Below are 22,248 nucleotides of genomic sequence, written 5' to 3' on the forward strand. Positions count from 1 at the left end.
AAATATGAATTATTTTCGATCAAATGTAAAAATCAGCAAGGAGTGATATGTTTTTCCCACAATTTTAAAAGACAAAAAATAGAATGACAAATATATTACCTTATGTTAATTGGGTAAAGGCTGCAGGTGTTTTTTTTTTTTTTTACAAGCAGACATGTACAAAAGCGTCCACACACAGCATCGGAAATTAAATGTCATACAAATCCATACTGTACAGGAACAATGAAGCTAAGCTAGGACTAAAATGTTTTGTTTTTTTAAGTATAGCAATGAAAACATTTATATAATAACAAGGTCTAAAAAATATATAATTTTAAAAACAGGCTAAAAAATAGTTTTTCGTTGTGAAGTCCTTTTTAAAGTCCAAAGGTGCTTTTTGTTGAGTCAATCCTATTCTGTTTGTTGACTGAAAGCATCTTGCTGTGGTCCTTCATTCACAGGCCAGGCATGATGTAGGCGATGTTGTCCAGTGTGTTCGACTGGCGTGCAAAAAGAAAAACTAGTTACAAAATGCAATATGACACAAAACACAGCAGAGTGGGTCAATATAACAACAACAACATGAATGTATCAAAATCGGTGCAATGCTAATACTGTACCAGAACGTTCCGGGGACATCCGTTTAACTGCGGTATTTGAGCTGTCAGGCAGGTCAGAGGGCCAAGGGCGCACAGGATGGAATCAAGAAGCACAGACAAGCTCCCAGACACTGCTACCATCCCCTGAAACATACAGGAACATCACTCACATGAAGAGTTACAAGGTATTTCTGCTTGAGGCTGCACACAAGTATGTAGGGCCCACTCATGGTTCACAATACACTTGCCTAATCCCAGCAAAATTAGAATTAACACATGGTACACTTGCACTTTCAAAATAAGAACACAATATTGTTCCTAATCCCTTCATATTCTCTACTGTTTGCTAGTGTTACCATATCTGAGTTATTGTGCAGAAATAACTAGTAAAGTACACTTCATTCACTGACAGTGTTACATAAAAGGTCAGTTAGAATAATACATAATGTTGGCTATAGAAAACAAACAAACCCTTTATTTATTCAATCAAAAATATTGAAATTCAACGACTTGCTGCATTTGCAAACAGCTAAAATGATGTACAGAGCAAACTATAACCTGCTACCCAAAAACAACAGTTCTTCTCAAAAAACTATACCGTATTTTCTATACTATAAGGCACACTTGAAATCCTTTTTTCCCCCTCAAAACTCAACAGTGCGCCTTATAACCTGGTGCGCCTAATGTAAGGAATAAGTTTGGTTGAGCTTACCTACCTGCTCACACCCAAACAAAGATTGTGGATGACTGACAAGAGGCTTCACTCTGCTCGTTTAATTGTACGGTCAAAAAAATGTGCTGAGAGCAGGGCACAGAGTGAGACCTCTTGTATCCAGAAAAGAAACACACCAACATAATTTATGTGCAAATTTATCAAGTTCATTTTTATTTATCCTTGAATTAACTATCGGCCCAGGCCTCTGGATATCGTATTTATTGCTTTTGAATGCCATTTTTAAAGACCTTAATTCTCGCAAGGAATAATGACTTTTAATGACACGCACAAACCCTGTCAGTCTACAACCGAGAGATATATTTTGCCAAAAGGACTGCAGTGTTTTTAACAAAACTGTCAGGTAAAAAAGTGTTCAACTATTCAAAATTATCATTGTTAAATAATTATTTTGTTAGTATTAACAGCAGGCGAACTAGTGGAAAGTGAATAGATTTTCAAAGTATAGTAAATAATGTGATGAAGCTTAGTTTTATATTTATGCACAAGCGGTAGTAAATGGATGGATGGATGTTCTCCTGTGTTAGCCACTCAATCAGGCATGTGATTTGAAGTTATTGAAAAAGACTGAAAATAAGTCTGGAGGCTGCAGGTCCCCAGCCAGGTGCAGGACGATGCCCTTGTGAAGGGGACAAAGGGGGAAATAGACAATTTCTGTCTCTTCAACTCCATCTCCACTTCTACCTGCTCCAAATGCAAACATCATAAAGAGTACAAACAATGTTTATTCTATTAGCTAACTTCCTTTATCTGAATAGCCATTAGTGATGTATAGCATGAAATAACAAATATCTTGTTGTGTATGTTTCAAAATGATTCAACTATTCAATGTCAACATATAAACAGTAGAAATAGTGAACAAAATGTCAGCTACTGTCTTGTTGTAAAACACCAATGAAAATGAAATGTAGCATCAGGCTGTACCAGGGGTCGGCAACCCGCGGCTCCGGAGCCGCATGCTGCTCTTTGATCACTCTGATGCGGCTCAGCAGCTTACTTGCTGAACTCCCCCAATTTTCCCGTGAGACTTCCGGATTTCAGTGCCTCTCGCAGAAAACTCCCGGGATTAATATTCACCGATTTTCACCCTTACAGCTATAATAAGGGCGTGCCATAATGGTACAACATTTGGCGCTCTCTACAATCTGTATTAACAGCGTGCCAACACAACACTTGTTATACAATATACATCTTCTGCTTGCACACGTACGTGACAGTAAGGCATACTTGGTCAACAGCCACACAGGTTACACTGACGGTGACCATATAAAACAACTTTAACACTCTTACTAATAATGCGCCACACTTTGAACCAAAACCGAACAAGAATGACAAACACATTTCGGGAGAACATCTGCACCTTAACACAACATAAACACAACAGAACAAACACCCAGAATCCCATGCAGCCCTGACTCTTCCGGGCTACATTATACACCCCTGCTACCACCAAACCCCGCCCCCACCCCAACCCTGCTCCCTCACACATCAACCCCCCCCCCCTCTGTGCGTCGGTTGAGGTGGGCGGGGTTTGGTAGCGGGGGTGTATAATGTATCCCGGAAGAGTTAGGGCTGCATGGGATTCTGGGTATTTGTTCTGTTGTGTTTATGTTGTGTTACTGTGCAGATGTTCTCCCGAAATGTGTTTGTCATTCTTGTTTGGTGTGGGTTCACAGTGTGGCGCATTATTAGTAAGAGTGTTATAGTTTTTTTTTTTATACCGCCACCGCCAGTGTAACCTGTGTGGTTGTTGACCAAGTATGCCTTGCTGTCACCTACGTGAGCAAGCGGAAACACCATGCAAAGTGTGGCTGATCAGGCACGCTGGTTGTAGTGGGTGCTATATGCTGTACCATCACGGCACGCATGACGCTGACAAGCGCCATTCATTTAAAACCCGCGTGCCGCACTAGCTTTCAAATTCCATATAAAGGTGTGGGCAGCGTGTCTAAGACCACTGGTTTATGCATAGCACAAAGCAAGAAGAAAACTTTGTATGCAGTGTTATTTCATTTAAAATTTCAAAAAAAATTTGCGGCTCCCATTGTTTTCTATAATTTGCGAAACTGGTCAAAATGGCTCTTTGACTGGTAAAGGTTGCCGACCTCTGGGCTATACTGTAGCAAAAGTCATCACGTCTGCCACTATCATGTGTTCTTAAATGTGTATTCCACCTCTTCCATGTGGAGAGCAGTTTTGATCCAGACGCATACATGTGTCCAAATGTGGCCAAGTAGACGCATTGTGGGTTTCCTGGATGTCGTCTACATCGCTAAAAGAAAAATCTAAGGAAGAGAATCCCTCCGCCATCTTCCACTAGTTTTTTTAATATATACGGTAAATCGCCCGCTTGAATATTCCCTTTTCTCATCATTTGCGATGTCTGTTGTGATTTCACTTCCTGGTTCCATGACCCGCCCTATCGTGCCTATGATTGGCCTGTCCGTAATGTTTGCCCTAATTTCAACCAATCGTGACTCATCATTGTAAACAACCAACAGATCATGGATGTTCTTATTTGTAAACCAACCAATCATCATTGATGTGTCCCATATAGTTTGTCCCCTGTCCGTGGAGTTGCTTTGCTACGTAGCATCCATTTTTAAGTTAATAATTTTTAATGGAAAACCGTAGTTTTTACCACTGGATTATCAAAAACCGTACTCATTACAGGAAAACCGTCGTTGTTGGCAGGTATGGCAAAGAGACGGGTCAAGATTTTAACACACATTGTCGGTCAGAAAAAACGAAGAAAAACGGAAATTTAAAAAAAATATTTTTACAGAGATAAAAAAGACGGATTTCCGACTATAGATAGAAAAATCCCATGCCTGCTCAATGTATGCATGCTCACCTCTGTTTCCTGGAGCCGGTGGCCAATCAGGGATAAGGACTCTCCGAGCAGCTGCAGGTGAGCGGCTGCATCAATGGGATCAACCTCAGGGACTCTTGCAGGGGAAAGAGGCGCAGTGACCGGTGTTCTGTTGGATTGGGACACGATACCTGCTTTGATGAGGAAAAACAAGGTAAGGTGATGAGGAGTATGCCCCCCAGCAAAGACAAGATCGCTTAACCTTTTTCCTTGCCCTTATGTGGGCTCTGAACTGAGGATGTCTTTGTGGCTTGTGCAGCCCTTTGAGACACTTGTGATTTAGGGCTATATAAATAAACATTGATTGATTGACATTGAACCTGGGGGACGGCAACCTGCAGCTCTAGAGCTGTGTGTGGCTTTTTAGCATTGCTCTAGTGGCTCCCTGGAGCTTTTTCAAAAATGTATTAAAAAGGAAAAATATGTTTTTAGTTTTAATATGGTTTCTGTAAGAGGACAAACATGACACAAAGCCCACAGTTTAATATGTTTGTGTTTATGAGAGTATTTGTCGAGCGCCGTTTTGTCCTACTAATTTCGGCGGTCCTGGAACTCACCGTAGTTGTGTGGACCGTAGCACAACAGTTTGTTTACATGTACAACTTTCTCCGGCGCTGCCACAGAAAGACATGTTTTATGCCCCTCCTTTTTTTGCCTCATTTTGTCCACCAAATGTTTTATGCTGTGTTTTGTGCATGAATGCACAAAGGTAAGTTTTGTTGATGTTATTGACTTGTGTGGAGTGCTAATCAGGCATATTTGGTCAGTGCATGACTGCAAGCTAATCCATGGTAACATGCTATTTAGGCTAACTGTATGTAAATATTGTATCATTATGCCTCGTTTGTAGGTATATTTGAGCTCATTTAATTTCCTTTACTTATGTCCTCTGTGTATTTAATTAATATTTGCATGTCTCATGACACATTATCTATAAGTAATATTGGTTGCATTTCTGATAGTTGTTTGTGCGCCATGTTGTTCCAGACCACAGCAAACATTACCCAGCTTGCAAAGATTGTCATAAATCCATTAGAAGAAGACAGCCTGCCGTTTGCTTTTAACTTGGACACACACATCTACAGTATACCTTTGGCCATTCTAAGACAGTCATTTCCAGGAGTTATCTCACCCTCTGAGAAGTTTTACAGATGTTTTACAATGCTGTAAAAATGTGTTGAATAAGTATTACATTTCATCATTTCTGTCAATGAAGATTTCTGTCGGCATGCGACACAGACATTTTGATAGTAGGCTAATATAGACACATGTGTTTCCTTCATTATTACACTTTTAATTTTTTTCAGCTCCAAACAGATTTGTTTTTGTATTTTTGGTCCAATATGGCTCTTTCAACATCTTGGGTTGCCGACCCTTGGCTGAACCCAAAGTTGGCAAACTCAAAGACCGGGATGTAGTCCGCGAAGGTCTGAAAATAATGTGTGTCAATAAGGCACTTCGACTTTCTTGCTCAATGAATTTCAATTTTGACAGAAAAAAAGTACTGCATGTAAATCCTAAAATGTACTTATCACATTGACTTGTAATTCCGAAGCAATTTTTAAATCTGTTTGTTAGTAAACAATGATAATTATTAACAGATGTCCAGATCAACATTTTTGGCCTTTGATCCCGATCCGATTTTTTGGCTCAGATCCAGTCCGATACTTTGACAATAGAACATAGAACTGAACATGTTTTATAGTAGCGTGGCGAAGTTGGTAGAGTGGCCGTGCCAGCAATCGGAGGGTTGCTGGTTACTGGGGTTCAATCCCCACCTTCTACCATCCTAGTCACGTCCATTGTGTCCTTGGGCAAGACACTTCACCCCTTGCTCCTGATGGCTGCTGGTTAGCGCCTTGCATGGCAGCTCCCGCCATCAGTGGGTAAATGCGGAAATACTGTCAAAGCGCTTTGAGTACCTTGAAGGTAGAAAAGCGCTATACATGTATAACCCATTTATCATTTATCATTTATAGCAAGTAACTAAAGTAAACACATTTTTAAAAAACATATCTTAAAATTTGCTTGTATGGTTGTAATTCAGATGTATTACATTTGTGGTATTGAATGCTACATACAATTGTTGCATAAAACAAAGTGGCGAGCGCACAATAACTAAACAAAAGACAAAAACTACTATTGGTTCCCGTTGAAATAATTAAAGAGTTTTGCTCGCAAAGCCTTCCTGTATCTACAGACTTACTCCCCGAGTTTGTAAACAATAACAAAAACTATCAAAAAAAGATTTTGTAATAAGAAGGACAACAGTCAGTGACCGCAAAACATTTAACAGCTGCTCTCCTCTTTGGCTTATCCCTTTATCCGCACTCTGCTGTCCCCGCCTTACACATGCACACACAGGCCACATCACCGGCAGCGCAAGCTACATCACCAATAGGTGGACCGCTCTTATGTGTGCTCTATTAGAGCAGTCTTGCGTTTATTTTTAACATTAAACGAATCATAGAATCAACAAAATACAAATGTATGCTTTTTTCTAATTGAATGAATGGATTTAGTGGTTGAATCACTGCAGCCCTAACTGGGACACAGCTGTGGTAAAGATCAGCAGATCACAGATCAGTTAATAAAGTCAAATATTGGCCGGGGCCCAACCCCATGATCATACTTTATAAGAGAGTATTTTTGTTTTTATTATATACTACCTGGCTTTGGACTACACATCTTTTTAACTTTATTTTCTAAATAAAATATATTATAATGCTCTCATGGTAAAAGTGCAAAATTCAATGTTATGTGAACTATTTATTTAAAACAAAAAAAATAGTTTCAGTCCAACATCATAAGTACCTAAGGCCACACCTAATCTTGTGAAACAGCCACCAACCAGTTGACGATCTGCTTAATTTCTTACAAGTTCTTCTCCACCATACCTTTGCTTTTGCTGGAGCTCTTGTGTTTAACTGTGGTAGCCTCAGCCTTGTTCTGTTTGTGCTGCAGATACTGAGCTTTCTGCCTCCAAAACTGCAGAGGCAATACATGAAACACTTATTAGCCACCAGGAACGAGAAATCACCTGATATATTTTCAAGATTGTGTATTGAAGAAAAGACATAACATAAAGGACCACTCACCAGCTTGTCTTTCTCCGGCATCCTCTTCCATACCTCTGCCAACTTTTTGCTTAGTTCACCAAAAACTGAGAAGAGTTAAGAGGTTTTCTTTGAGGTGTGGCTCATAAAAACAAACGTTATAAAGAAGCTACAACAAACGGCTTACCTAGTCCCGGCTGTTCAGCAGTTATGTTAACCCTATACTCCTTGCAAAACACCTGATAGGCTGATGCGCTCTTCTTCTTGGGCTGAATAAAAACAGGAGAAGGAAGCATAATGGAAGATGTGCTGGCCAATACAAACCATGGCTCTAGCTTTGTTAACTGTATAGTCTTATGAGATCCAATACAAGAGATGTACAGAATCAAAAGTCCTACGCTTATAGAGGCAAGTATTCATTTTAACAACAAGCTTAAAGGGAAACTGCACTATTTTTAATGTTGCCTATCGTTGACAATCATGATAGACAAGAAGACGAACGTTTTTTTTTGTTCCTTTCTAACATAAAAATCAACTCGTTCTTGGTGGTTAGCAATGCAGCGAATGGGAGCAATCAATTCTACCTTCAAAGCACTTTAAAAATGTATTCACAAACCATCAACAATACGTCATTTAGGTTCCGTAACCTGTATAATAACCAAACTGTAGCTACATTGTTATTGTAAGAGCGAACATTGAGGAAATCTTTCTAGAGTAGTAACACATCGGCATGCTTCGGTATTAGCCGTAAAAGCTAACTACGGAAAGAGATAAGCTCGCAACTGCATTAACACGAAACGCGTTTGAGTTTGTAATGCACAACACAATGTGATAAGACACCAATCTGTTATGAGTGAAAAACATCCATCCATCCATCCATCTTCTTCCGCTTATCCGAGGTCGGGTCGCGGGGGCAGCAGCCTAAGCAGGGAAGCCCAGACTTCCCTCTCCCAAGCCACTTCGTCTAGCTCTTCCTGTGGGACCCCGAGGCGTTCCCAGGCCAGCCGGGAGACATGGTCTTCCCAACGTGTCCTGGGTCTTCCCCGCGGCCTCCTACCGGTCGGACGTGCCCTAAACACCTCCCGAGGGAGGCGTTCGGGTGGCATCCTGACCAGATGCCCGAACCACCTCATCTGGCTCCTCTCGATGTGGAGGAGCAGCGGCTTTACTTTGAGCTCCCCCCGGATGGCAGAGCTTCTCACCCTATCTCTAAGGGAGAGCCCCGCCACCCGGCGGAGGAAACTCATTTCGGCCGCTTGTACCCGTGATCTTGTCCTTTCGGTCATAACCCAAAGCTCATGACCATAGGTGAGGATGGGAACGTAGATCGACCGGTAAATTGAGAGCTTTGCCTTCCGGCTCAGCTCCTTCTTCACCACAACGGATCGATACAGCGTCCGCATTACTGAAGACGCCGCACCGATCCGCCTGTCGATCTCACGATCCACTCTTCCCTCACTCGTGAACAAGACTCCGAGGTACTTGAACTCCTCCACTTGGGGCAAGATCTCCTCCCCAACCCGGAGATGGCACTACACCCTTTTCCGGGCGAGAACCATGGACTCGGACTTGGAGGTGCTGATTCTCATCCCAGTCGCTTCACACTCGGCTGCGAACCGATCCAGTGACAGCTGAAGATCCTGGCCAGATGAAGCCATCAGGACCACATCATCTGCAAAAAGCAGAGACCTAATCCTGCAGCCACCAAACCAGATCCCCTCAACGCCTTGACTGCGCCTAGAAATTCTGTCCATAAAAGTTATGAACAGAATCGGTGACAAAGGGCAGCCTTGGCGGAGTCCAACCCTCACTGGAAACGTGTCCGACTTACTGCCGGCAATGCGGACCAAGCTCTGGCACTGAGCATACAGGGAGCGGACTGCCACAATCAGACAGTCCGATACCCCATACTCTCTGAGCACTCCCCACAGGACTTCCCGAGGGACACGGTCGAATGCCTTCTCCAAGTCCACAAAACACATGTACCGGTAGACTGGTTGGGCAAACTCCCATGCACCCTCAAGGACCCTGCCGAGAGTATAGAGCTGGTCCACAGTTCCACGACCAGGCCGAAAACCACACTGTTCCTCCTGAATCCGAGGTTCGACTATCCGGCGTAGCCTCCTCTCCAGTACACCTGAATAGACCTTACCGGGAAGGCTGAGGAGTGTGATCCCACGGTGAAAAACATGAACAATCATATTACAATATCTGTAAAGTATTATTTCATGTTTTGTTTGTACACAGCTAGCCAGACAGTGTATGTACTGTAGTTGTAATAACACGCATTACGTGCTGCGTTTATCATGATCAATATAAAGTCTGACTCACTCGATGGACAGTTGTCTGTTTGGTGCATCTGGCCGGGGGACATGTTTTCCGGTTTATTTGGGTAAACACTCAATTTATGTCGAAATAGCTTTACTTCAAATTCCACGTTTACAGCTTCGAGTCACTTTCACCTCACTCTCTCGGCTTCAGTCTGCTCCAATGTCCCACTCTTCCTTTCTGCTGGTTTCTATAAGCAGTAGTTCATCCTCCATATATTCATATTCAAAAAGATAAGTTTGTGAATTCTCATTTGTCCAAAAATAGTCGTTTTTGTTGTTTGTTACCGAATCTGCCATGATTAGAAGAGACACACGCCTTTTTTTACACATCTGTAGGGCATTTGTTGCCAGAAGTTAGTTAATGCACCTTTTAACTATCATTTGTAATCCACTTTGTATCCTTTTTATGATTTCACTGTTGTTTTAATTGAATTGTTATTTTCCTTTACCTATGTTTTGTACAGCACTTTGTGATTTTAACTGTGAAAAGCACTTTATAAATAAAATTTACTTACCGGTACTTACCGGTACTTACTTACTAGAAGTCGGCAGTGCGCTGCTATGGAAACTGAAATAAACGCGCCAAGGAATTAGTTCCAGCAATGATTAAAATGACCAAAATATGGTAAATATTGAACATATTACATATTGCTAGGAACGTGTCTGTTACTACATTACATATAGACTTGCAGTGTGTATATAAAACGCAGTGTTTTGGAGTGGTTTTAGAGGCTTTGAAGGCTATAACGGTGACTCAATAGCCGCATCTTCCAAGAGTTCATTATCTTTACCCCCACACCCCAAAAAAAGATGTGTGTTCTTTTGTGGACGATCGTCAACATTCCAAAAAAAAAAAGTGTAGTTCACCTTTAAGTAGATTTTTTTTTTTTTTTATAAATATGTTGCCATTGTCCTGTAGCACTTTCTTTGTAAAGACAAGACTTTTACCCAGCTCTTATTGTGAAAGTCAATCTAATGTTGTGGCTTAAGAGTGAGTTAAAAGCCATGAGTTGCTTACCTTATCTTTATCCTTATCATTTTTCTCTCTATCTTTCTCCTCTTTCTTCTTCTTCTTCTCTGTTGGTCCGTCGCTGCCTTGATTGTGGGGGTGAGGGACGGGTGCACCTTTTGTGTACATCGGACCAACAGCGCTATGACAGACGGTGGGATGGATGCTGCTGTGGCTTCTTGATGAGTCTGAAGAATGCCAGTCCAAGGTGAAAATTGAATGTTTACAGTGAAGACGATTAACAATGCACATGGAGCACTGTGTAACAGAATCTCACCTCCAAACCCTTTGCTGTGCTTCTTGTCCTTCCCACTCTTGTCCTTGTCTCTGTCTTTCTCTTTGTCCTTTTTCTTTTTGCTTTTCTTGCTCTTCTTCTTTTTCTTTGACAAGTGCGTGTATGAGTCGTCTATAACGAGTTCGCCCGCCTCCAGCTCGCCTCCCGACGAAGAGCTATCGTCTCCCATGCCCCCTCCATAATGGCCTTGGGTGAGATCACCGCATAAAACGAAACATGACAAACACGAGTATTAAACACTACAGGGTCTCATCACTGACAAACAGTAGGCCAAAAGCATTAAAATCAATACAAATATGTATAGAAATACAAATTACATTTTCTATTGTTGCTTGTAAATTGTTTTTATGTATGTTCTTACACATTTTCATCAATGATTTTACATGACTTTTTCAAAACCTTTTACTAAATTTCCATCACCACAATAAATTGCTTTATCGCAATGGGACCACCAAAAAGTAATTATTAAATTAAATTAAATTAGGTTTACAAGGGAAATGTATGGTGCCTCTCATACAAAACAAAAAACACCACACAGACAAACTTCTCATGTTTCAATTTCAAAATTATTAGTCTTTACTTTTCCTCCACCCCACAGCCTAACAAATAAATCCATTTAGTATACAGAGATAATTTTTTGCACCTCTTCTAGCTCGTGGGCATGAGTGAGATTCGTAGGTGCTTGCATGGCACATGCTCACACCACCCGCAATCAAAATATCATGTTGGTCCGTAGCAATTTACATTTCATTATGTTACATCGATTTTGTATGGATTTATGAAGCTTTAGATATATTTCCATGAATTGTCCAACATTTCTGGAAAAATATTATTATAACATACTATAAATATTAAACATTTTCCAGGGCCTGGAAATTTAATTTTTCCAGGTTTTCATTGACAGTATTCACAAAGCATTCAATCGATCGCAACTAGACTGTTTGGTTTGTCTCAGAAGACGTTTCGCCTCTCATCCGAGTAGACTTCATCAGTTCATGCTCATAGACTTAGATTGGTCAGATCTAGTCTTAGACTTAGATTGGTCAGATCTAGTCTAGCAACTGGTGCCAAAATCTCAAATATTTATACTCCAAAACCAGGAGAGTGTGACTGGGCAAGGATGGTTTTGCCCTATTGTAGTGAGAAAAACAACTATCTTGATGCAAACGAGCAATCCTACTGTCAAAGCAAACAACAGTCTAAGTGTAATTTCCTTTGTTAACATTGAGGTAATGTGTGGCAGAACCATCGCTTTGGATCGACTACTACCATTCAAAATAGTGGGAATTACCCACGTTAGCATTCCATTTAGTTGTAAACAAATAGCACAAATGGCATTGTGGTCACATTCAGTGATCAGAATGTTTGTAACTCCAATTTAAATATAACAGGAGTTAGTTTCTAACTCATGTTATTTGTTGGAGGCTGAATTTGAGTTGGAAACATTCTGGGGCCGAATTTATCAAGCGTCTTAGAATTACTCCTAAGAAGTCTGCTAAGAGTTGACTTATGAGTAAAGAAATTCTTCGCTGAAAGCTGCACTTAAAAGTTAGTTATCAAGCGTCTTACTCACACTTTCAGCGAAGTGTAGGACTGAATCTTAAGTGTCACACTCAGTGCTGAATTACGACATTACTATGTGCCGTGAACAGAATTTTAGGTGACGTCTTTTCTGTGTCCATAGAAATGACCAATCACGGAAGAGAATCCCTTGTCTAAGAATAAAGAAATATCTTAGAAATATTAAAGTGGACAATGGGAGTGTATATTTTGACAATAAACCACAAAATAATACAAAACAAACAAACAATATTGGCAATGAATCAAAATAAATGTTTCCTTTTCTTTCCAATTCATTTTTCCAGTGGCGAGATATAATAGCATTGTGATGACCTTTAGTTCTGCTGTGAAAGCTCTGCTGCGTGATGTTGCTGATGAGATGACGCCCCTTATTAAATCTGTGACAAAAATAATACCCGCTCTGTCTAAACGATACCGTTTGATCAGTTGCTCGTCATCAAACAAAGCCAGGACATCCTTCCGGTCCCTGAACGTTTGCGCACGTCTCTCTCGCCTCAGTGCCATCCACCGCTGGCAACTCCTAACCACTTAAAGGGGAACATTATCACCAGACCTATGTAAGCGTCAATATATACCTTGATGTTGCAGAAAAAAGACCTTTTTTTTTTTTAACCGATTTCCGAACTCTAAATGGGTTAATTTTGGCGAATTAAACGCCTTTCTTTCACATCGGGAAGCAATCCACCATTTTCTCAAACACCGAGTCAAATCAGCTCTGTTATTTTCCGTTTTTTCGACTGTTTTCTGTACCTTGGAGACATCATGCCTCGTCGGTGTGTTGTCGGAGGGTGTAACAACACGAACAGGGACGGATTCAAGTTGCACCAGTGGCCCAAAGATGCGAAAGTGGCAAGAAATTGGACGTTTGTTCCGCACACTTTACCGACAAAAGCTATGCTACGACAGAGATGGCAAGAATGTGTGGATATCCTGCGACACTCAAAGCAGATGCATTTCCAACGATAAAGTCAAAGAAATCTGCCGCCAGACCCCCATTGAATCTGCCAGAGTGTGTGAGCAATTCAGGGACAAAGGAACTCGGTAGCACGGCAAGCAATGGCGGCAGTTTGTTCCCGCAGACGAGCGAGCTAAACCCCCTGGATGTCTTGGCTCACATCGACCCTAGCTTCCCTGGCCTGCTGACATCAACTCCAAAACTGGACAGATCAGCTTTCAGGAAAAGAGCGCGGATGAGGGTATGTCTACAGAATATATTAATTGATGAAAATTGGGCTGTCTGCACTCTCAAAGTGCATGTTGTTGCCAAATGTATTTCCTATGCTGTAAACCTAGTTCATAGTTGTTAGTTTCCTTTAATGCCAAACAAACACATACCAATCGTTGGTTAGAAGGCGATCGCCGAATTCGTCCTCGCTTTCTCCCGTGTCGCTGGCTGTCGTGTCGTTTTCGTCGGTTTCGCTTGCATACGGTTCAAACTGATATGGCTCAATAGCTTCAGTTTCTTCTTCAATTTCGTTTTCGCTACCTGCCTCCACACTACAACCATCCGTTTCAATACATTCGTAATCTGTTGAATCGCTTAAGCCGCTGAAATCCGAGTTTGAATCCGAGCTAATATCGCTATAGCTTGCTGTTCTTTCCGCCATGTTTGTTTGTGTTGGCTTCACTATGTGACGTCACAGGAAAATGGACGGGTGTTTATAACGATGGTTAAAATCAGGCACTTTGAAGCTTTTTTTAGGGTTATTGCGTGATGGGTAAAATTTTGAAAAAAACTTCGAAAAATATAATAAGCCACTGGGAACTGATTTTTAATGGTTTTAACCATTCTGAAATTGTGATAATGTTCCCCTTTAAGACACCTCTGAAGGTCTCTTAAATATTGTGGAGAGTAGGAGTGATTCTTAGACTTAAGAAAGTTGATAAATGGCTTTTATTCTTGAGTTTGAAAGTAGGACTAAATTTCGCAAATTCTCAGGACTTAAGTGTAAAATGGCACTCTAAGACGCTTGATAAATACAGCCCCTGGTCACAGAAGGTGACCAAAATGCCATTTGTCTACAACTGAATGGAATCTGACCAATCTAAGTCTAAGACTAGATGTGACCAATCTAAGTGTAAGACTAAATGTGACCAATCTAAGTCTATGGTCATGAACTAAAGAAGCCTACCGGTACTCAGATGAGAGTCGAAACATCTAAGATAAACCAAACATTCCAGTTGCGATAGATTGAATGCCCTGAGACTACAAGGACCTGGATGAATGAGAACATCCATAGACTTATTGACTGTATGTCAAAAGACACCTGTAATTGCTTTCAGCTGGGGATGGGGTACAGCAGCTGCACCTAGAGATGAGCCATACCTGCTTCTACATTACAACTTCAAAAGTGTCCAATAAGACCAGAAAAAAATCACTCGTTGCTTTTTGGAAAAACTAAATCTACAGGTGTCTGAATACTCGCTAAGTTGGCAACACTGATGCCTAATGCTACTTTTTATTCTGTGGCTGACTAGGTATGAGTGAATGTATGACAAACACTGAAAAATGCAAACGTGTGTACCTTATATATTGAACAATTCAACCTAGGTAAATATACTTGCGCCTTAATAAGATGAAAAGGGCAAGGAAGCTGTGTGAAGCAGTGCGCTATGGATGTTGTGACCAGTCATTGTAGACGTTCATACAGCCACCTTAAACAAATATGTTTATTTGTGAAGTCCAATGCAATAAAGGGGTGCTTACCTTCCACTTCCACCTCTTTCCCCACTACCGGCAGAGGATCTCGACTGTGTTGTTGCTTCTTTTTGGGTGACTTTGACCGCATTCGATCTGGATCCTTCTCCTTCTTCACTTTGGACAAGTGGGGTGATACCGGGATAGTGTCTTCTTCCTCTTTCTTTGGTGACATGATCAGTTTCATTTTCAGTCCGTCTGCCTCCCGTAACGTTAACGGCTCCTCTTTGGGAGCTCCGCCGTGGAATAATGATGACTTTGAAGAGGATGAGGAGTGCTTCTTGGAGGAAGTTAGCGATGAAGGCAAAGGGCGGGAGTGAGAAAAGGAGTGGCTACTTTTACTACCGCTGCTGCCGCCCTCCCGCTTGCGGTCTTTTGAAGAGTGTGAGGAGAAGGATGGATAGGAAGGTTTTTTGTGTAAGTGGGGATTGGGGTCTGATCCTGTGGCCAGTGGAGAGGTGATCGCTTGCAGAAGGCCCATAGCTGTATCTGCCGGGTGGGACGATGAGGAGGAAGATAGAGTCGGAGAGCGGTCTACAGATTTATGCTTCTTTTTGTGGAGGGGACGTCCCGAGCCATCATGGTCTGACACAACGATAAGGCACAAGGAGACAACAATTATTACATAATCCAATCTCATTCTACACAAAAACTGATACAAGAAACTGTTATGCACGTCAATAAAAATTGACCAAGATCAGTTGCAAAAACATGGCGGCCATTGATCAAAACATCTTTGAAAGGACTCGTTATATAATGGCTATATTCAGAACACAGCAATTCCAAAGCATTTGGAGCCCAATACAATTTGCAGACATTTACGTTTTTGGAACACCATGTTTGTCACCCTGTAAATGTGATTACCGGGTACCTTGAAATTTTACACACAGATGTTAAAAAAATGTATGGTGGATTCAATCTCATTTGCATTAACAGTACGGCTGCAACGATTGATTGATTAGAAAAAAGATTTGGTTTAAAATATTCTGCTTTGATTAATTGTTCATAAAACTCGATCAAATCTGGACCGCAAGGAGTACTCAGAACTATAAATATAGGGACTTAGTTTCCGCACGGCTGCCACAATAGAGCGCACATGAGAGCTGTGGTGCGTTGGGGAAAAAATTTGTGCAGCGACAAATAGTGGAGATTTTTTTTAAATATAATTTTGATTAAAAACATTGAATTAAAAATCTAAGAAAAGGTGGGGATTTCAAAAACTGTAAGCCGTGATCACCAAAATTATAACAAATAAATGCTTGACATACTTCACTTTGCATGTAATGAGTTTATATCACATATTAAGAGATATTAATTAATATCACATATTTAATTGAATTGATGAGTTTCACCTGTATTCTGAACCACAGACAAAAGACCAAACACATGAAAAATTGTTCAGTAATTGCACAGTTCCCTAAACTGCATAACCTATTTAGCGTAACAGTGAAGCTGGAGCCAAAACCAGCTGACAACAATTCAAATTCACATTTAAAGTCATCAACTAACTTAATTTCAAATGCTTTGGCCCAGGCATGGATGTGTACCGTTAACATTTGTATAGTAACTCAGTGTTGGCGTTAACGCACTTTTTGTGTCTTTTTACGCATTATAATCAGAAAGGACGCGCAATTTCAGAAGCCCGCGCATCCCCAGAACGTGGATGTTTTTTTACTGCCCGGTTTGCTCTTTTTTTTTTTATTTGATCGATTATCGCGTTCCGCCGGTGTTTTGTTTTGTTTATATTTGCCGGTATCAAATTTCCGTCCCTGTTAAATGCGTTTTTATTGGTCGTAAATTTTGATTCGCCGAAAGTTTTATCAATGACAAATACTGCCTCAGTTTGCACTCGGACAACTTTACGGCGAGGGACTGTCAAAAGAAAGACTTCATGGTAAACACTAAGGTGAGTGTAAAGTCAACCTTTTTAACTTCATCCTGTGCCATGTCTCCAGTAAATGACTTGTTTTAGTCTTTGTGAGTCCATGAAAACTTGACTTTTATCTCCCGCTGAAGCGACATCGTTCGAGGATGGAGACAGGCTAGCTGTTAGCTTCAAGCTAACCAGCACTCGACCAGACTCCTCCACCCCAAAAACATACTTTGCAGGTCAACAAACGGAACAAATATGTGCCTTTTGAAGTGTTAATGTGGGAGGAGTGTTCAAAAGGAGTTTCTTGGAAAAGTGGCTGACAAGTTAGCAAGTGTCACTAGCATGACATCATCACCGTCATTGTTTACTGAAGGAGAGATGCTGACTGTGCGTTCTGATAAATGCGCCTGCGTCGCCAGGCTCTACTTTTTATCCATAGACTTATCAGATTTAAATTTTTATTATCTATAGCAGGATAGTCAAAAGTGTGGCCTGGAGGCCATTTGCGGCCCACAGCTAATGTTTTAAAAGCCCCAGCACATTCTAAAAACACTATTAAAATAAACAAAAACATAACTAAAGTGGAATAAAAAAGCTTACAGGTGAAATATAATTTAGAAAAAGTTGCAATGTTGACTAATTAAACAAAGCTGGGGTTTTTTTCCTCTAACACTGTCATTGCTCAAAACATAATATTGAATCAAAATCAATGTTTTTATGAATTATTGACCAATCCAAAGCTCTGATTACTTCACATCAAATGTTCCACTTTGAAAAAAAATGTTGGTGGAAGATTTTGCATATTTTGTGTGTTTGCCATAAAAAACAGTATTCTTTGACAAAGGGCAAAAAACAAACAAACAAAAAAACAACATAAAAAAACAACTTAGAATTGACGGATAGATGTGAAGTTGATATAGACTCGAGAGATTTAAGGCTTAAATAAATAATGTATGTATGCCCGTATTTCATGACCGAAGCAAAAAACTTTTTACACCTTTTATACTGAAATAAATACACCTACAAGTTAATAAATACAAATATAGAAAAAAATACCGACAACAATCAAGTTTAGATTCGTGAAGGAAAGAATAAAGTGAATGAATGTTTATAACTGAATACAATTATTTACATATGCATAAAAATGTGTTTTCTTTTGTATTATTTTTTTAATGAATTAAGTAACGTTTATGACAACCTTTTTCCAAAACACAATATAGAATGTGAGATATAACAGGATAATGCATACATTTATCATTTGTTTTTAAAACGGTTACAAAAAAGTGGCACCCCAAAAATTCACTGTGGGACCCCATTTTGAAAATTCCTAGCACCAACACTGTAACTACTAATTTACTGACAGACAAGAGGCAAAAATTAGGTATATTATTCTTAAACAAACAACAATTCCTCATCCTCGTGCAAGGTACATTCACAAACACCCAAATTACAACACAGGCAGATTGTTGTACTGACTTCATTCTGCTCTTTAATACACAAGTCTGGCATATAGGAGTCATTGTAACAGCAGTCTAACATCACGACAATTGTGTACCGTGTATTTTTTGAGTACTGATTTGGGACTGGTATTGAATAATATGTAAACAATACCTAATCTTGCCTAGCCCAGGGAGAGCATGCAAACTGCATACAGAAAGATACAGATCCCAAATAGCAACCATGTTAATAAGAACACACAACACTGCCATCTCATGCACACATCATAGAAACAGCCATGTAAAAAAATATATAATCAAACACAATAAATCAGTTCACTACTCACCTCTGTAGTAGTAATCGTCACTATATTTCTTCTTCTTTTTGTGCGAGTCTCCTGACATCATGAATAGCTCTGAATCCTAATGTGAAAATGAGACATTTCAGACACACAGTGTCATCAATCAAAACTCACTCACATGTTCTATAACACGTGTCAAACTATAGGCCTGGGGACCGGATCTGGCCCGCCGCATCGTTTTATTGTGTCCTGCGAAACCCCGTAAATAATGTGTCAATAAAGCACTTGATTGTTCTTACAAAACCCAACACCAGTGAAGTTGGCACGTTGTGTAAATCGTAAATAAAAACAAAATACAATGATTTGCAAATCCTTTTCAACTTATATTCAAATGACTAGACTGCAAAGACAAGATACTTAACGTTGGAACTGGAAAACTTTGTTATTTTTTGCAAATATTAGCTCATTTGGAATTTGATGCCTGCAACATGTTTCAAAAAAGCTGGCACAAGTGGCAAAAAAGACTGAGAAAGTTGAGGAATGTTTGGAACATCCCACAGGTGAACAGGCTAATTGAGAACAGGTGGGTGCCATGATTGGGTATAAAAGCAGCTTCCATGAAATGCTCAGTCATTCACAAACAAGGATTTGTGAATGACTGCATTTGTTCACCACTTTGTGAACAAATGCGTGAGCAAATTGTCCAACAGTTTAAGAACAACATTTCTCAACCAGCTATTGCAAGGAATTTAGGGATTTCACCATCTACGGTCCGCAATATCATCCAAAGGTTCATAGAATCTGTAGAAATCACTGCACGTAAGCAGCATGCTCCTAAATTTCGATCCCTCAGGCAGTACTGCATCAAAAAGCGACATCAGTGTGTTAAGGATATCACCACATGGGCTCAGGAACATTCAGAAAACCACGGTCAGAAACTACAGTTTGTCGCTACATCTGGAAGTTCAATTTAAAACTCGAAAGCCATTTATCAACAACACCCAGAAACGCCGCCGGCTTTGCTGGGCCCGAGCTCATCCAAGACGGACTGATGCAAAGTGGAAAAGTGTTCTGTGGTCTGCTGAGTCCACATTTCAAATTGTTTTTGGAAACTGTGGACATTGAGTCCTCTGGACCAAAGAGGAAAAGAACAATCCGGATTGTTATAGGCATAAAGATGAAAAGCCTGCATCTGTGATGGTATGGGGGTGTATTAGTGCCCAAGGCATGGGTAACTTACACATCTATAAAGGCACCATTAATGCTGAAAGATACATACAGGTTTTGGAGCAACATATGTTGCCATCCAAGCAACATTGTCATGGACGCCCCTGCTTATTTCAGCAAGACAATGCCAAGCCACGTGTTACAACAGCGTGGCTTCATAGTAAAAGAGTGTGGGTACTAGACTGGCCTGTCTGTAGTTCAGACCTGTCTCCCATTGAAAATGTGTGGCGCAATATGAAGCCTAAAATACCACAACGGAGACCCCGAACTGTTGAACAACTTAAGCTGTACATCAAGCAAGAATGGGAAAGAATTCCACCTGAAAAGCTTCAAAAATTGCTCTCCTCAGTTCCCAAACGTTTACTGAGTGTTGTTAAAAGGAAAGGCCATGTAACACAGTGGTAAAAATGCCTCTGTGACAACTTTTTTGCAAGGTGTTTCTGCCATTAAATTCTAAGTTAATGATTATTTGTAAAAAAAAAAAATATATGTTTCTCAGTTCGAACATCAAATATCTTGTCTTTGCAGTCTATTCAATTGAATATACCGGTAAGTTGAAAAGGATTTGCAAATCATTGTATTCTGTTTTTATTTACCATTTACACAATGTGCCAACTTCACTTGTTTTGGGTTTTGGAATAAAAAAATGTGTTCCTTAAATTTTGACAGAAAGCTTGCACGCACTTAGTGTATTTTAAACTTTAATACTATTTGATCATGCAAAAAACATTAATATGATTCCAAATATTTTTTGTGAAAATAAAAATGTCTATTTCATAATTTGCTTGTCAACCTAATGTATAATTTCAAAGCAAGTTATCCATTAATTTGGTAAGTTTTTTTTCAAATACATAGGCAGTTGTGCAATAATGAGTTGATCATACATTAAAATTCACATATACAGTACTGTGTGTATATATATATATATATATATATATATATATATATATATATATATATATATATATATATATATATATACACATTTATTTATTTTTACGAGTGAGTGGCCCTCAAAGAAAACAAATTATACACCCCTACATCATTCATCATTCAGCACTGTTTGAGATGTTTAAAATTTCACCTTTGGGCGTTTTTTGGAAGACTTGCGGACCTGAGCTGCAATTTCCTCCTCTTCCCGTAAAAGATCTTTGTACGACCTCCTTTTCTCTCTCTGGCTACGGCCGGCTACCAGACCCCTCTCTTCATCCATCCCAACATCTAAAACAAGGATCAAATGAGCATTACCCTGAAAAGTCATATTATGATTTCCAAATTTTTTTCCCATAAAAGCAAGTTTTACAAAATCTATATTTGCCATTAATAGTAATTAACCATGGTGTTTCTGAGTTAAATAATGTGAAGCACAGTGACTGTTTACAATGATATCAAATGCAATTACCCATTTCTCCTTTAGTTTTGAGTTCTTCAAAAGCCATTATCTCGGATGTCATGAGCAGGATGGAGGCAGGAGGATGCTGGTCTGATTGAAAAATACATATGAAAAACCAGTTAGTAGATGTATACTCTAAATAGTTTGAGTCATGTGGTGAACAAAGTGGAATACCTTTGCCATTATTATGACTGATTGCACAGATATTAGTAACTACATATTAGCTGCAACATTGAAGATAAATCATATAGTGGGAAGTCCAACCAACACCAAAGGGAATGTTAAATCTGAGAAGTGGTCCATTATTTAACGACATAATATGCGTATTAAAATGTATAAATTGTGGTAACTAAACAAATTCCCGCCTACGTTTGTAATGATATATAAACACACCCCCTCTGTCCCATGAACGTGACCACCCGGCTTCCTGGGCAGCGCCAGCACTCGAATACCCCCTACCGTGAGTAGGCTCGCCTTGCCGGGGTAACCGTCTAAGGAGAGGCCGGTGCTTCCGTAACAGCTAGGCCGCAGTGTCCCTTCAATGAGCAACACCATCATGCAAACATGCCGCTTCTCTCATCTCTTCGTCCTTTCACTGTCGGTGCAACGGCAACTCCCAAAAATTATTACGAGGTATGGAAAAGTGTGCTTGTAAAATATGAAATACCTAAATAAGGTCTCCAAATTACGCGGGTGCGGACGCCATTTTTAGGACGGCGAAACAATACTTCTGTACGTGGGGGCGGGGCTTGTGCTCTGCAGCCAATCAGACCCGAGGAAGAATAAGCCGCGATTTAACAGCTCAGTTCAGTTGTTTCAATGGTACCACACTACTCTACTATATTGTACCAACAAATAAAAATAC

At 40.1% G+C, this 22,248-nt stretch overlaps 1 protein-coding gene across 4 annotated transcripts; it reads right to left on the reverse strand.

Annotated features, from left to right (window-relative positions):
- Positions 1 to 25: 25 nt before the first annotated feature.
- Positions 26 to 22,139, reverse strand: hmgxb4a (HMG box domain containing 4a). 4 transcript variants are annotated; one of them, XM_061973598.2, is made up of 14 exons: positions 22,051 to 22,139; positions 21,843 to 21,978; positions 21,393 to 21,473; positions 21,075 to 21,211; positions 18,809 to 18,884; positions 15,162 to 15,737; positions 10,856 to 11,059; positions 10,588 to 10,766; positions 7,427 to 7,508; positions 7,282 to 7,346; positions 7,081 to 7,171; positions 4,166 to 4,317; positions 600 to 722; positions 26 to 479 (listed from the first exon to the last, which is right to left on the reverse strand). In XM_061973598.2, exons 3-14 carry the CDS (start codon positions 21,442 to 21,444, stop codon positions 435 to 437), a joined length of 1,782 nt encoding a protein of 593 aa, XP_061829582.2. In that variant the 5' UTR covers positions 21,445 to 21,473; positions 21,843 to 21,978; positions 22,051 to 22,139; the 3' UTR covers positions 26 to 434. The 4 variants fall into 4 exon arrangements, with proteins under 4 accessions (XP_061829582.2, XP_061829583.2, XP_061829581.2 ...); XM_061973599.2 differs by having other exon boundaries at positions 4,166 to 4,314; positions 21,843 to 22,121; XM_061973597.2 differs by having other exon boundaries at positions 21,843 to 22,121.
- Between the last annotated feature and the right edge of the window lie 109 nt (positions 22,140 to 22,248).

This window comes from Nerophis lumbriciformis, linkage group LG22 (genome assembly GCF_033978685.3).
Source record: "Nerophis lumbriciformis linkage group LG22, RoL_Nlum_v2.1, whole genome shotgun sequence".
NCBI classification, from domain to species: Eukaryota; Metazoa; Chordata; class Actinopteri; order Syngnathiformes; family Syngnathidae; genus Nerophis; species Nerophis lumbriciformis.

Bases quoted from the DNA above. Each gene is read 5' to 3' on its own strand.
- hmgxb4a (XM_061973598.2), bottom strand. From the start codon at position 21,444: ATGACATCCGAGATAATGGCTTTTGAAGAACTCAAAACTAAAGGAGAA. The intron at 11,060-15,161 runs GTAAGCACCCCT...ATCTCACCCAAG, and splicing joins GAAAGAGGTGGAAGTGGAAG to GCCATTATGGAGGGGGCATG. The intron at 7,347-7,426 runs GTAAGCCGTTTG...AACTCTTCTCAG, and splicing joins TGCTGAACAGCCGGGACTAG to TTTTTGGTGAACTAAGCAAA.